General features: G+C 41.3%; 1 protein-coding gene across 1 annotated transcript; it reads left to right on the plus strand.

Annotated features, from left to right (window-relative positions):
• Positions 1-447: 447 nt before the first annotated feature.
• On the plus strand, positions 448-3,983 carry LOC107804937 (transcription factor bHLH145). The gene is made up of 4 exons (XM_016628892.2): positions 448-655; positions 1,239-1,806; positions 1,921-2,074; positions 2,185-3,983. Exon 4 carries the CDS (start codon positions 2,202-2,204, stop codon positions 3,291-3,293), a length of 1,092 nt encoding a protein of 363 aa, XP_016484378.1. The 5' UTR covers positions 448-655; positions 1,239-1,806; positions 1,921-2,074; positions 2,185-2,201; the 3' UTR covers positions 3,294-3,983.
• Positions 3,984-14,421: the final 10,438 nt, after the last annotated feature.

Consider the following 14,421-nt stretch of genomic DNA (forward strand, 5'->3'; position numbering starts at 1 on the left):
TTAATAATTTTTATATATTTATTTTGCAAGGATACATAAACAATTACTCCTACTTAAAGTTCAAATTCAATCGCTCAAATTTACAAACAAATCAACTCAAAAACCAAACATAAAACAAAATTAAGAAGTAATTAGCAATGGAATCATTATTCTCTTGATATTTCGTGCATGGTCGATTAGTGTTAAATATTTTCGAGCTCTATTCTATTCGTGAAATATTATAATTTAGAAATTGCCGTAATATTTTATATTTACAATAATTTTGTAAAATTGTTGAAATATTGGTTAGGGTTTTAAACAAAAACTGAACTTTTAAAAATAAGTAGAAAACAAGTGGGGATCCGTGTATACCCCTCTTTCCCCCAACACCAACGCCCCCCCCCCCCCCCCCTGCCCCGCCAAAAAAAAAGGAGTGATATGATTGTACACAAATCCAAGCGTGCACTTGGCACGCATGAAAGCAATTAATTCCATCAACCAAAGTAAAGAAGATGATCTTTTTCCTTTTATATAGTCTCTCCCCTCATCTTTGACTGTACTCTACTCTACTTCCCCTCTCCATATTTTGCACACTATTTTCAATCTCCAAAATCTCTGCTATTTTCTGGGTTTCCATTATAATCAATTGGGTTACGCTTCTCTACTTTCATTTTCTGTAAGTCCCTATTTTCTCAGTAAAGTAATTGTACGGTCGATTTTGGTTTTTCCTTTGGTCCATTTGAGTTTTGATTCTTGATGTTCCTGTTTTTGTTGTATGGGTTGTTGGTTTTTCAAGTTCAAGATTTTACAGGAGTTTTCATTAGGATCTTGCTTTATCTCCAAAATTTAGAATTTTTTTCCACCTTATTACTCTAATTATAAAAGCTACTAAAAATTACTATACAAACGAGAGAAAAAATAGAGGTTAACAGCTAATTATGTGAATGGATTTTCAGCTAATTGTGTGAATGAAATTAATCCTGTAGCTTTACACTTCGAGAAAAGAGTGTAATTTAAGACTTGTATGTCTGTAAAAAAAAGAACTTTTTTTGACATGGTACAAGGACTCGAGGGGCAAAAAAACAAATAAAAATGAAGAATACCATTTTTTTCAAAATAAATAATAATTCACCCCACCCCTCAATTTTGTGAGTAGTCAGGCGTGCATTTATAAGATTCCTAATCTTTTTCCTATAGCACGCCTTCATCTTATATTCTTGGTTTTTAAACTGATGTTTAGTATATTGTAATGTTTACAGGAGCTTGTAATTGACTAAAGTGAGGAACAGCATGCTGTGGTGCAGTTTATCTGTTGATGTTTATAGGAAAGTCATCTCATTGAACTTGTACTGTCATGTTATTCTCTAAAATACATTCAACAAAATCACTTCTTTTGTGAAATCTTGATTAGTTTTTCACCTCTGAAATTCATATTCTTGTTATAATAATCTTCCATGGGTTCCACTCGTTTCATTGTAATTCCTTGCTACCTTCTCATGATCAGCTAAGAATCTGTTTCTCTTCAGATTACTCACGTTTTTAGCATTCTTATAGGAGATAGTTGTGTGGTGTTTATTTGAAGGATTACCAAAATTGTTCCTTTTCTTGAACAATTTTTCTGGTGGGGGTTTTAAGAATCAGTTCTGTTATAAGATTGTGGTGTGTTGTAGTTGTTGGTTGTGGGAGGGATTGGAACAAGTAGTTATGGTGTGCCAAGCAGCTGGCCAGACAAGATTTCGGGCATTGAAGCACGAAAATGGGATTGCTGGGTCTGCCACCATAATTGTTAGAGTCATTGCATGCTTTCAACCTCTTCAAGATTGCCAGGTTAGCGTTCGTAGGTTTTTAGATTTCAATTTTATTGTCTTGTTGTATATTTGATCTCCTGGTTTGAATAGCTTTTTTAGGAAGAAAGTTAATTTCTCATCTTGTATATTTCAGGCTGAATATTTCCGTCAGTTGCTGAAGCCGGTCACGTAGTTTTATTTTCATTGTTACTGCATTCAAGTTAAGCTGGAATTTTTGGATTTTCTGTTGTTTCTTAAGTCTACAAGAAGTAATCAGCAATTTGTATTTCCTCAGTTATTTAGAGCTGGTATGTTTCATGATATCTCTGTTCTTGACAATTTTTATTGATTTGAACGTTAAGTTTTTAACTATGGATCATTTGGTTTATGGATCTTTTTTTTGGGTTTTGATAATTAGGTGATTGTTGAGGTTGAATGGAAAAAGACTTCGGTTCTTGGTTCCATCACCAGTATCCAGATCTGCAATCAGCCCATTCGAACTTTTCTAGTCGTGGACTCAATATTGGGCAGCAGAATTCTGTTCCTATTTACATGACTCCTCACTCGAATGAGGTTCCAGTAAGAGGGGATTCTCTCTACTCATTTTATGGGCTGCCAGAGTCAAAGGCAAGCCAACCAACTGAACCTTGCAATTGGTTCTACTGTTTACCACAGTTCCGACAAGGTTTCGCTCCAGTTTTAAGCACTGTAGTGAAAGAGATGCTTGGTCCTCAGTCAGTTGAATATCTTGGAGGTAAGGAAAACCCCAATGTAGGACCTGGAGCAGCTGCACAGAAGAGATTTCTTGTTATTGATCAATCCGGTGATCAAACAACTCTTATTTACAGTTCTTCAAATGGTACTCCAGTACAAGGCCTGCCCTCTTGGAGTCCACAACCCGCTGCACCTTGTAATATGATTAAAGAAGGCCCACAGATTAAAAGTAATGTAATTTGTCCATCTGGGCATCATTTCGGTGATGAATATTATGAAGAAAACCATACAGATAATGTGGAAAGTGAATTGCATGAGGATACTGAAGAATTAAATGCCCTACTCTACTCAGATGATGATGATGGTAATTCTGAGGATGGTGAAGAAATAAGCACAGGTCACTCACCTAGTACTATGACAGCTCATGATCTACCACAGTGGCTTGATGAAATGGGCGAAGAAGTAGCTAGTTCGGAATGGCCAAACAAAAAGCGTAAAGTCTTAGATGGTGGCTGTGATGTACCATCACTCATTGATACTGCAACCTCTGCAAAACCTTTTACTTGCTCTGACTTAGAGGATGATGCACAATCCAGTTGTGCTAACAGTGACAATCGAGTTTCAGAAGCATCGGTTTCTCTATCTGGGAAAAAGAGGCCAAGAAAAGATGAAATTCTTGAGACAATAAGCGTTTTGCAGAAGATAATCCCTGGAGTGAAAGGAAAAGACTCGATGGTTGTCATTGATGAAGCAATAAGTTACTTGAGATCCCTGAAGGTGAAAGCCGAGTCTTTAGGACTTGATACTCTTTGAGCTTCAGTATGCTCCTGCTGACAATAGTCCCAGTACTAGTAGCATATATTTCTGAGGTAAGTTTTAATGCTCTGTGAATAAATAAGCAGAAGTAAGGTTAGATGTGGTGTGGTAAAGAGGAGTTCGCTGAACGTCATAAGCTATGAAACCAGATTGAAGAACCTTTTGAACTCTTAATTCCATCAATTCTATTGAAGCAGTTACTGTGCTTTTGAAATCAATAGTCATATCTCATTCATGTCCATATACATAAGAGGGATCCTTCCTATCATTGTTCTAAAGGTGGTGGTATATATGAGTTCATGTCTTGATGCTGAAGAGAAGTTATTCAGCCCTCGGGGAAAACGTTTTCCCACTTACCTCATAGCTGTATGTGTGAACAAGCAGATGACATATACCTCAGTAGGATCCTGGAGAAGTTATTTACCAGACCCTTTCTATCGTGTCCCTTTCCCTTGACCCCTTTTGCAGTTTCCCTCATCGCATGGTTGAGCATGAATTGACCACTCTGGATTTGTCAATGTTAAAGAAGGGTGGAAAATCTCGTGTAAAGACTGCTGTTTCCACATTACCAGTTGAGATTTTTTCCATTATGTGATCATGGTGTGAAGTTTGTCATCTAACAGGTTACCAGTTTCATTTCATGTATGTATCATTTCTTTGAATGGCCAACATACTATATTTTGTGTAGATTTTGTCTTAATGCGCATCTTTTGCCGCTAGAGAGTAGTGATGTGTTTTATTGATTTGATTCCTTTGTGCTCTATTGTTAATCTCCTTCATTGCTGAAAGAGGACTACATGTTCTGAAATATTTGGGTGATAAAATTCCACACATTCCAACTGCAGGCGAGCCGCCTCCATGGCGTCGCGCAATTATTCTCTTTTCTTACCTTTTCTTTCCTACATGAGAAAGGGTAGATGAACTAAGTAGATCAAATAAAGGAATCTCGTCTTGACAGCTTAGAATCTTGATAACTTGTGCTTTCCATTTTTCTGTTTTGTTTTTGTTTTTCTTTCTTTCAGTAAAACACCTTCCTCATGGTTTAGAAGTTAGCAGTATTTGTTAATACAACTGAGATGAGTCATAATATGCTTCCAAAATATGTATTGGAGATGTTTTGTTTTGATCTGAAAAGAGATTAGCTTTGTGCTATGATCTGAGCAGTCAAATTGCCCATTCCAAGAGCTAAATGGGTGTACAGGCTGCATTGTTCAAACGCCAAAACGGTGCGTGTTGGATCTGCCAACAGTAGTTATATTCTTGGAAGATCCAACATGGGTGCGGCAGCACTTCTGGAGTGTCCAGGCAACATAAATTACTAATATGTAACATTTGATAAAGCATAGATAACAACAGCTAAGTAAAGACCCTTTGTTAGTCTTATTTCCATCGTTTTCTATACCCAGTGGCTATGCTATTGAAATCAGTGGCCATGTCGCATTCATGTCTTAGCTGTATGTGTTGAAGAGCAGATGACTTGTTTCCTCTGTAGGACCTGAAAATTTGCCAAGTTTGTACTTGGTTGAGTAATTTGGGTCCAACTATCACTTTCTTGCTCCTTTTTCTTGATCCTGTCATGTTACTTCCTATTGCCTATTCCTTTCTTATGTCAATGACAGGGCAGCAATTTCAGTGGCCTATGTTTCTTTCTTTTGCTGTTGCATCAGTTGTTGCTGCTCTGCTTGGGTGAACATGAATCACCCAATTTTGTATATCAGCCAAACTTGTTCACAAAGGCTGGGGAATCTCATCTGTATTAACTGACTAATTGCTATTGCCACTATGGTGTGATGTTTGTTACTATATATTAACATTATATTAGTTGCACCTAAGCCTCAGACTTAACACTCAATAAAGTGAGTGAAAACTGTAGGAGCTTAAGGTTCAAATTCTAGCAGTGACACCCTAAGGGTGTGATTGGTATGATGACATATATTTTCCTGGAAAATGAGCGATTTTATCACTTATTTTTTCATGTTTGGTCGGTGAGTGAATTTTTTTTCTTCTTTAGTGTTTGTTAGTGAGTAGATTTTTTTTTTTTTTGAAAATATATAATTTAGACAAACACTATAGGGCGAGGATGGGTGGTGGCGGCGGGGGCGGGGGAGGGGGGGATGTAGGTGAGGGTGGGGATGGGTGGGGGTTGGAAGAGAGTGGGGAATAGGATGAGGAAGGTTGACAAAGAGTTTTTGAATTTTTTTCCTCTTCTTGGTAAGGAAAATATTTTCCTCCAATTAAAAAAAACTAATTTCACGAGGAAAATATTTTGCAAAATTTGTAAGTCAACCAAATATGGTGAAATTGAATCTTTATAAGGTAGGGGTAACGTCTGCGTACAGGTTTACACGGTTTTGTTATTGTAAATATGGAAAAATTGAAAAATATTACGTGTTCCTTCATCCAGACGCACCCAAAATCTCTTAAGTATTTCTTTGAATGTGTCTAAGTTGTCTTGGTGAGCAGAATTATGCGATAACTGTTTTGTTGGAGGTAATAGGTTTCCGGTAAAATAAACGAAATTGCGCTCAAATTGTCCTAGACATTGTCGCTATCAAAATGAAAAACATTATTAGTTCCATTTTATGTATATTGTTTCTTTTGCTGTGTTTGGTGTTGTGGGTTGTCTTTATCCCAGTGTTTTTACGTAGCATGCGCGCTTTATTGGCTAAGTGCTGGAGATAGTGATGTGTTTTATTGATTTGATTTGTTAGTGCTCATTCTTAATACTTCAATAGTGAAAGGGGACCGCATGTTTATGCATTATTTGGGTGATGAAATTCAGCATTTCCAACTTAATCCAATAGATTAATAATCACTGGATAATGTAGCATACATGCTTTTGTTGGCCGATATTTGATTTATTGCATAGCAAATGAGATGTATGGTAAATAATACTCCATATGACTTTATAAATTTTATTCTTTTTTTTTAGTAAAAGATTAGAAATATATATTAAGGTTATTTTGATCTTTCATGTGTTTTATTTCCGTAAAGCTAAATTTCTTATAAATTCGCGTGTTGAATTTGGTATAGAATGATACCGGAATTCTCATATAAAATCGTTTGAAATGCTAATCGAAAGCAACATAAAACAACCATTCTATACTAAACTTATTTTCCTAACCCAGTAAGCAGAGGACCCATAAGTAAATAAATAAGGATTTAACTTGTTTTTAGTCTTGGAATATGTTTGAGTCAAAAGATTTTTAACTCTTTTTAAGCAAATCAATCAAAGATAAAGGGGTAAATTGTAGTCGAAGATAATAAACTCTAGGATGATTGTAGTAGAGAGATAACAATAATTGAGAGAGGGAGAGATGATAGAGAGATAATAAAAGTAGAGAGAGAGATGATATTAATCTTATATATTCCGAACTCTGTCTATTATAAGGCTGAAACCCCTTTTATATACTGAGAGGTTTCCCTTCATTATGAGGACGACAAATGAAGATATATCTGCCCTACCGGGCCTAATGCTAATGCGACAGCGTCTTTCCTTTCGCCTCTGGGTCGTACCCTTGTGTCGACTCGTGGGTTTCCGACCACTTATAATACTCGCAATAGGCCGTGGTCAATCAAATTCGGACCTATACAGTTAGTCCCTCCGCTCGTCGAGGTCGCAGCGGGATGCGTCCTTGGTGAGCGGACCTGATGTCTTCCTTAGGAGGAATTTAACTCGTTGAGGCATTACGACGTGACCAGTGAGAGGCGGTAGTCATGTTTGGCGGGATGTCTGAGAGTACACGCCACCCTGAGTGATATTAGCCTTCGCATGCATCATCATTATGTGAATTTTCGAGGTAGAGGACTGACGGTTTTGGCGCTTGGTTTCCTGCGCTGATTTGAAACATGCCGCCTCGATTTTGGTGCCACCCAACCCTATAAATAAGTGAGGGGTTCGATTCCTTCGAAAAACTTTGGCCATTCTTGAGAATTCTCTGGTCTTCTTCTTCTGATCTCGTATTTCTTCGTTTCCATTCCAGACCGGAAGTTCTCCTCTTTCACTCCATTTGTGTGGCTCACTTCTTTCAAACAAAATCATGCCGAGGTCTCGTCGAACTAACGAAGAGTTTCCTGAGGCCGCTCCGTTGAACGCAACACCTCTTTCTGATAGCGGGGAGGTGGAGATGGAAGAAGGTGATAGTCCTTTTACAGTAGAGGCGTTACTACCAAGGCATCCCCTGTCTCGGAATGATTTTCTCAGGGACCCGCCCCCTACTCCGAACCCAGTGCTCTTCGAGACAAATCAGACTCATCTCGATGCCCTCCGTATAAAATATGGTATTCCTTCCCACATAGAGATGGAGTTGGTGGAGGGAGATTACGTTGATGTTCACAGGCCTGAGTACTGTGCCTTCTACGAATACCCATTCGTGATCGGCTACACCCTCCATCTCTTTCCTTTAGCGGACGAGTTCTGCAGATTCTATCATGTTTGCCCGGCTCAGCTTACGCCATACACACTCAAGGTGCTTCTGTTGCTGGCTAAGTACGCGGAATTGTCAGTGTGCGACGTCTCCGTTCATCATCTCTTGCACTTATTTTCGCCCGGTTTCCTTAGGAGAACCATGGTGCACCTGAGACTTCGTGGTACAAAGGGGTTGGTGGTCGGGACAGACGATTGGGCGAGCCGTAAATTTTGGCATAAGTACTTCTTCATCAAGACCGAGCACGTTGTTTCTAACTCCACCGGGTTTCCAGAGAGGTGGAATAAAACTTGCAAGTATCGTAGTCCATTAGATTTCCCGTCTTCCGTAATTATTGTAACTTCTGGTCACTTGTATTGCAGCTATGGCTCATCCGCCCCAGTCCGTTATCGGTCTCAAGAACTGGGTCACTGGCCTGCTGCCCCATACGGAGGAGACTCGAACTTGGTCTGCCTTCGTACATCGTTATGGACCTAAAGTTTCCTCAGGTAAACTTCTGATTTACTAGCTCGTCGGTCATGCGACCCTGCTTAACTGTATGATTCTCTGTGACGACAGGTCATGGAGCTTCTAGGCGGAGGGCGCCTGTGCTAGCTTTTAGGCGACCCGATGTTACCACGGACACTCGATACATTTTGTGCGAGTCTATCCGGGAGGGTCATCCTCTACTTCTTCAATAGGGGGACACGTCTGTAACTACGACCATGAGAGAATCGGCCTCGTTGGCACCGGCCCCACATCCTATCAACGAATCTTCTAATGGTGACGAGCCGTTAGAGAGAAAAAGAAGAAGGTTGGAGTTGGGAAAGGGTGTGGCCACTGAAGCTGATGGAAGCGGACCGTCTCGGACGGCCCAGGTGCTCGTGTTTATGGCTGACGCCATTTTGTCAGAGAGATCAACCCGTGAGGAGAGAGAGTCGGCCCATGAGCAAGTTCGGCACGTTCCGCTGAAGGGAGTGCATCGTCTAATGTCGGAGGACATCATGTGGAGGAGGACGGGTCGGGTTCCGACATCGACTCGGAAGACGTTAATGAGTTTTTGGGTTGCCATACCTATCTAGAAGTGAGGACGGATGGGTCCGACCATCGCGTAATAATTCCGGGGGGTTACAATTTGCTGCTGAATAGTGAGCAGGTTGCGTCGGCCCTTGCTCCTTTATGTGCCGCTCCTGAGAACGAGACGCTTGGGACAATGAGTGAAGCGGAGTTGTCTTGGAAGGTTGCTGATTGCAGTCAAGTCGACGCTACACTAAGGTAGGAAGAGCGGGTCGCAATAGCTTTTACCCAATATGAGGGTCAGGATCGATTTCCTCAAGGATCTAGAAGTGGAGTTAGATTGTCTGTCTATCCTAGAGATGTGTTTGTACTCCTAATGTCACTTCAAACATTTTTGATTTTTCGAATTATAACTAATTTTATAAAACTATTGAGTAACTCTAAATTATGCTATGATAATAGTACTAAGTTGTATCTAATGGGAAGAAGGGCACTAGGGTCGTGACACTACCTAGGTGGCTAATTGACGGGTAGATGTTACTAAGGTTCGATTGACATAATTGGGGCTTATGCTATAACCGTTGCACAATTTTACCCACTCTCACACCTCTCGGTAGAGAGAGTGATTTTGCCCAATTGACTCTCTCGAGACCAAATTGGTAGGCAAATTAGAGCAAGCAACTAGGGTTCAAGTAGGGTAATTACTCTCTCGAGGTTTAACCCGTTAATTGGGACTATCATTTCTCATGAGTCCATCCCAATTCCTTGTTGGGTTAATTTTGGGGTCATAGATTCTCTTTCTCAAGAAGAATTAAGCCCACAAAGCTTGAATCAGTGTTTGCAACCACCAATTCTAGATTAAAACATAAAACCAACCCAAATAGCAAACACACATAGTCAATCTCACACTAGATGGCAACACCCATCAATTACCCACACTAGGGATGAGCCATAACCCTAGCTAATGAGTTTAGCTACTCATGCTAGATAAAGAAATTGAAGAAATAGATGAAGAACTAAGCATATTAATTAATCTACAAGAATCTGTTGTAAATGTAGAGCAAAAGTGTCAAAAATGGCTACAAAAGTCGGTCTCACGAGCGCAGCTATCAACTGATCTATCTTCATACCTAAAAAATGGTAAAATGTTCTATTTATACTAGGCTGGAAAAACTGGACAAAAATACCCCTGCGGGGTCAGTGCGGGCCGCATTAAATGGACCGCGGCCGCACTGGGTTCACTTTTGATTCTCTGAACTTGGACTCCGCGGACCGCGGACCGCGGCGGCGGAGGGAGCTGGTGTGGTCTGCGCACTCACGACCGCGGACCGCATGACTTTGGCTTTGAAAACTTCATCTCTCTGAATCTCATGACCGCGGACTGCACAAAAGAGTAGTGCGGCCGCAGAGCCTTCACCGCGGACCGCAAGATGTGTATCGCGGCCGCGCTTCTTCTATCCTGAATCACCAACTCTCTGAACCACCTAGTGCGGCCGCATTCCATTTTGCGCGGTCCGCACTAGGCCTTCTTTTCTTAGATTCCTTGGTCTTTGATACTTGAGCAGGTTTCATTCCTTTTTGATCCAATCTTTGACATTTCGTCACTTTGTCGATAAAACCTGCAATCAATCACAACTTGTAAGCCTTTTAGGACTATTTTGTAACAATATATGATCAAAGCATAGATAAATAGGGGCATAAAACATGTTAAAATCCTAAATTATCAACTCCCCCAAACTTAAACCTTTGCTTGTCCTCAAGCAAACAAAATAAAACCCACCCCTTAAAGGAAAATCCAATTAATTCGAGCTATCCTAAGGTAACCTCAACAAGCATCAATTGGGACTAACAATTGCCCTCAATATGAATGGATCATTAACAAAACTTAAACTTTGAAAAACTATGGATCAAGTGTGACATATGAGCATCAAGAATTGACTCAGTACATCAAAGAACTCTCTCAATTACTTTGGTCGTTGTGGAACCCAAACTCACACGTCCTCAACTCTCCCTAGGCAAACCTCACCTTTTAGAGTACAAGCACGCAAACCAAGGTTAATGGGAATTCACTCGTCTCTCTCAAGGAAAGGTCACAAGTCCGGCTCTAAGTACCATATGCTTGACCCTCATGTAAGTATCCACTAATGCGAGCGTCATCCAACTCAAGATCATATAGGGCTTTTGTGGAGTCAATGTGAAGGCTTTTGGTTCAGGGTAGGAAAAGTTGTTGGTTTATATGGGTTTCATCTTCCCTTAAGCACTTCTTTTGATTCATTGGCACAATTCTCTTTGACTCTTTGAGTATTTCACTTCTTTTCAAGGGGTTAGAGAGATACATTGTCACTCTTTCTTATGCAATTCAAAACATTTTTCCTTTTTCTACTTTTTCCACACCTTTTTCACTTTTGTTTTTCTTGAATCTCATTTTATTCTTTGCACATTGGGCTTTCTTCTTGTCTTTTTCTTTTCTTTCTTTTTCATCGCCTTCCTTTTCTTTTGCTTTTGTTCCTTTTACTACTTCGTTTCCTTCCTTGTCTCTCCCCCCAAACTTAGACTTTTGCCATTACTTAAGAGACGATTTGGGTGCCAAGAGAGGGTATAATTTAGAACGGGTATAGGCTTATAGCGCTGGTTCTTGAAAGAAAAAAGGTTTAAGGTTCAAAAGGGTTAGCTAAGGATTATATCATTGGTAGACTATGGAATTGTTCGACTATTGTTTGGATCAAGGAGAGCCTATAATCACTTCTCGAGTCGAATTTCACTCAAAATTTCGCCTCAACAAACATTCAGAGCTAGTTCTAGACCATGGCTCGGGACTTGGACTTACAATTCGATTTCTTACCACACACACTCAAGGATTGTTGAAGACATAGAGTCGGGGAGCCACACCAACCTTAGACACGATTGAGCACACAATAGTCCCGAAAGACCACATGATGTTTGTTTGGTCAAAACAAGAGTCTCAAGGTCACTACTTTCACCATCCTAAACACAACCACTTGTCTTTGACCATGGGATCAAAGGCAAATGTGTTAGGCCCAAGTGAAGCTTTGCTTGAGGTACCCTTAACTATAAACTACTAAAAACAAAAGAAAAATAAAAAACGGACTCAAACCCTTAAGAAGGTTGTCACGCCATCCATCATCGGGAAGAGCCACCCGGTTCGCACAATACTCTACCTTTGGAAAGAACCGTGGCATTAAGAAAACCAAGCGCTTATTGAAAGCGCCAAAACCAAACAAAAAGGCTGCGAGCCTATCTACTAACTAAGAATGAAAAATTTGTACGAAAATAGAAAATAGAATAAATATTTACAATCGGGGATTAGAATATATAATGGGGGATGAATATATATACAAGAATGTAACTTTATATACAGACCAAAGAAAAGATAAAAAGTACGATAAAAGTAACTAAATGTAAAGTTATATACAGGCAAAATAAAAAAAATCAACAGAAACATAAACTAAGTCAACTAATATATACAATCATCCGGATAAAAAGTAGGGCGCACCCCCACAAATAAAAGCTGGCATTGTCCCCAATGCCAACTAAACAAATAAGCATCATAAAACAAGAAGGAAGAATATAGGAGCTCCCGAAGACTCGTCTGTATGCATGGCACATGAGTGGTCCCCGAGTCTTCTGTATGTACGGGAACCTCAGACTGGTTCCCAATCTCCTGCTGCTCAACTGCTGGGACTGGGGCTTGGACCTGTACGGGCTGAATATCTGGAGCAACCTATGGCTGACTGGAGGAAACCTCTTATGGGTCTACCAACCGGATGACTGCCTTGTCTGCACTAGGGAACTTCCTCTTCTTCCTAGGAAGCCTCTGAGTCTGCTCCTGTTGTGGCTCTACTATTGGTGCTGCTGCTGGGGTTGGGTCCTCAAATAGCAAGTCTAAAGGCAGCTGGTCTACCTTTAGCTTGTCAACATCTTCTCTCAGCGCCTTCACAAACTCCTTGGAAGCCCATGTTTTGTGCAGCTTCTTGTGCTCCCTGGCAAGCTCCCCTAAGGGCCTTGCCATGTGAATCCACTGCCTTAGCCAAGGCAGCCTGAAAATCGAGGATCTTTTGCTGGTTGGCAAGAATCTCCTTAAGTGCATCCTCGATAGGCTGGGGTACCTGCACTGGCTGTGGTGCCGACTGAGCCGCAATGGTAGAAGTCAAGGTGGACAACTTGGATGAAGCAGTCGCCATCCAGTTGTTCAAGCTATGAAATGTCTGGTTCAGCTGGTGGGCGGTGATAGGATGGGCCCGGGAAGATGGAATTACCGGGCCAGCTGAAGTAGAGGGACTAGTAGTAGTGGAAGGTTCGGGAGGCATGTCAACAGCTATGGAAGTAGGCTCAGTAGAGGGCTCCACCGCAACCGGCTCTTCAGACTGGCCGGTTGGGGCAGAAGCAGGCGGTTTGTAACTTTTGTCCTTGGGGTTGTCTGACCCCTTCAAACACTACCAGGAGAATGGAGCCACAAGTTTGACCTTGACGTCAAGCGGTCTCTTCTCCACCTCCAAGTCCCTAAAATACATAGTGAGGGTGCTGGGAAAAGGCTAGTTCCGGTCATGCTCAACCCCTACTGCAGAAATGACGCGGGACATCACATTGCCCACGTTGATAGGATATCCCGCCATAATAGAAACAATAAGAACTGTCGGGGCAAGTGGAATAGTCTGATCATGGGTAGTGTGGTCGAGCCGACTGCACACAAAAGTCAACTACCCTCTAGCCTCGAAGTTGAAAGTTCTCCGAAGTATTTTGGCCCCTGCTTGCAACCACTCTGGAACTGCACCCGGGAGTGCCAGGTATGAAGCTAACCACGGACGAACCTCCTCGCCCATTGCTAACTTTTCATTGTAAAGGGACTCATCTTCATCATTGAACCCCAAGTATTCATTCAGTGCCTTCCCGGTAAATACCACACTTTTGTTTCTCACTTTGGTCACCTTAGTGTCCTTCAAGATATGGGCCACATTGCTATAGAACTCCTTGACCATATGCTCATTCGCCTTCACACAATTGTCTTTAAAGAACTCCCAACCCACTCGATCCTTAAACTGTCTATGCACATTGGAGTGTAGGGGTAGAAGTCCTTTGTCAATGAAGCTCCTCTCAAGAATCAACCTCCGTGACGACCACCATTCCCTAAACTTGTGGAACGCCACCTGGCTGACGAATCTGTCTTCCCAAACAGCGGGATTCCTAGTCCGGTCAACCCCCAACCTGAGGCACACCACCCCAGGCAATTCCCTATCTCCCTCATCACCCTTAGCACCTTTTCCAGATAGTGACGCTGTGGGAGATGTAGAATATTCATCCCTACTACCTGCGGCTGAACCCTCAGACGACCCAGAAGAAATATTGATTGAGGCTCGAGCATGGGGTGAAGATGGATGAGTGTCTTTATGTATGGTGTTCTCCGGATACAGGATGTAAAGAGGGACTGAATCTGAAGAGATCTCCCGGGATGGCTCATACTCACTCCCCGAGTTGTCAATGGCTCTGTAAGCCGCTTTTATTGCTTTCCTCATTTCTTTTATGTTTTTTCTAGCCTGGGGAGTAAGTTTTACCATCCTTTGCTTCCATCTCGGGGAGGAATTACCTCGCCCGGGTTGTTTGGCACCTCCGCCTCGTTGTTTGACCAATATCTGCAAGCATACACATCTAACATAGTTAGTATCAGCACATGCAGTGAAATAAGT

Source organism: Nicotiana tabacum, chromosome 20, assembly GCF_000715075.1.
Source record: "Nicotiana tabacum cultivar K326 chromosome 20, ASM71507v2, whole genome shotgun sequence".
Taxonomy (NCBI): Eukaryota; Viridiplantae; Streptophyta; class Magnoliopsida; order Solanales; family Solanaceae; genus Nicotiana; species Nicotiana tabacum.

What these genes read in the sequence shown, in the direction of transcription:
- LOC107804937 (XM_016628892.2), top strand. Translation starts at nt 2,202, where the DNA reads ATGGAAAAAGACTTCGGTTCTTGGTTCCATCACCAGTATCCAGATCTG.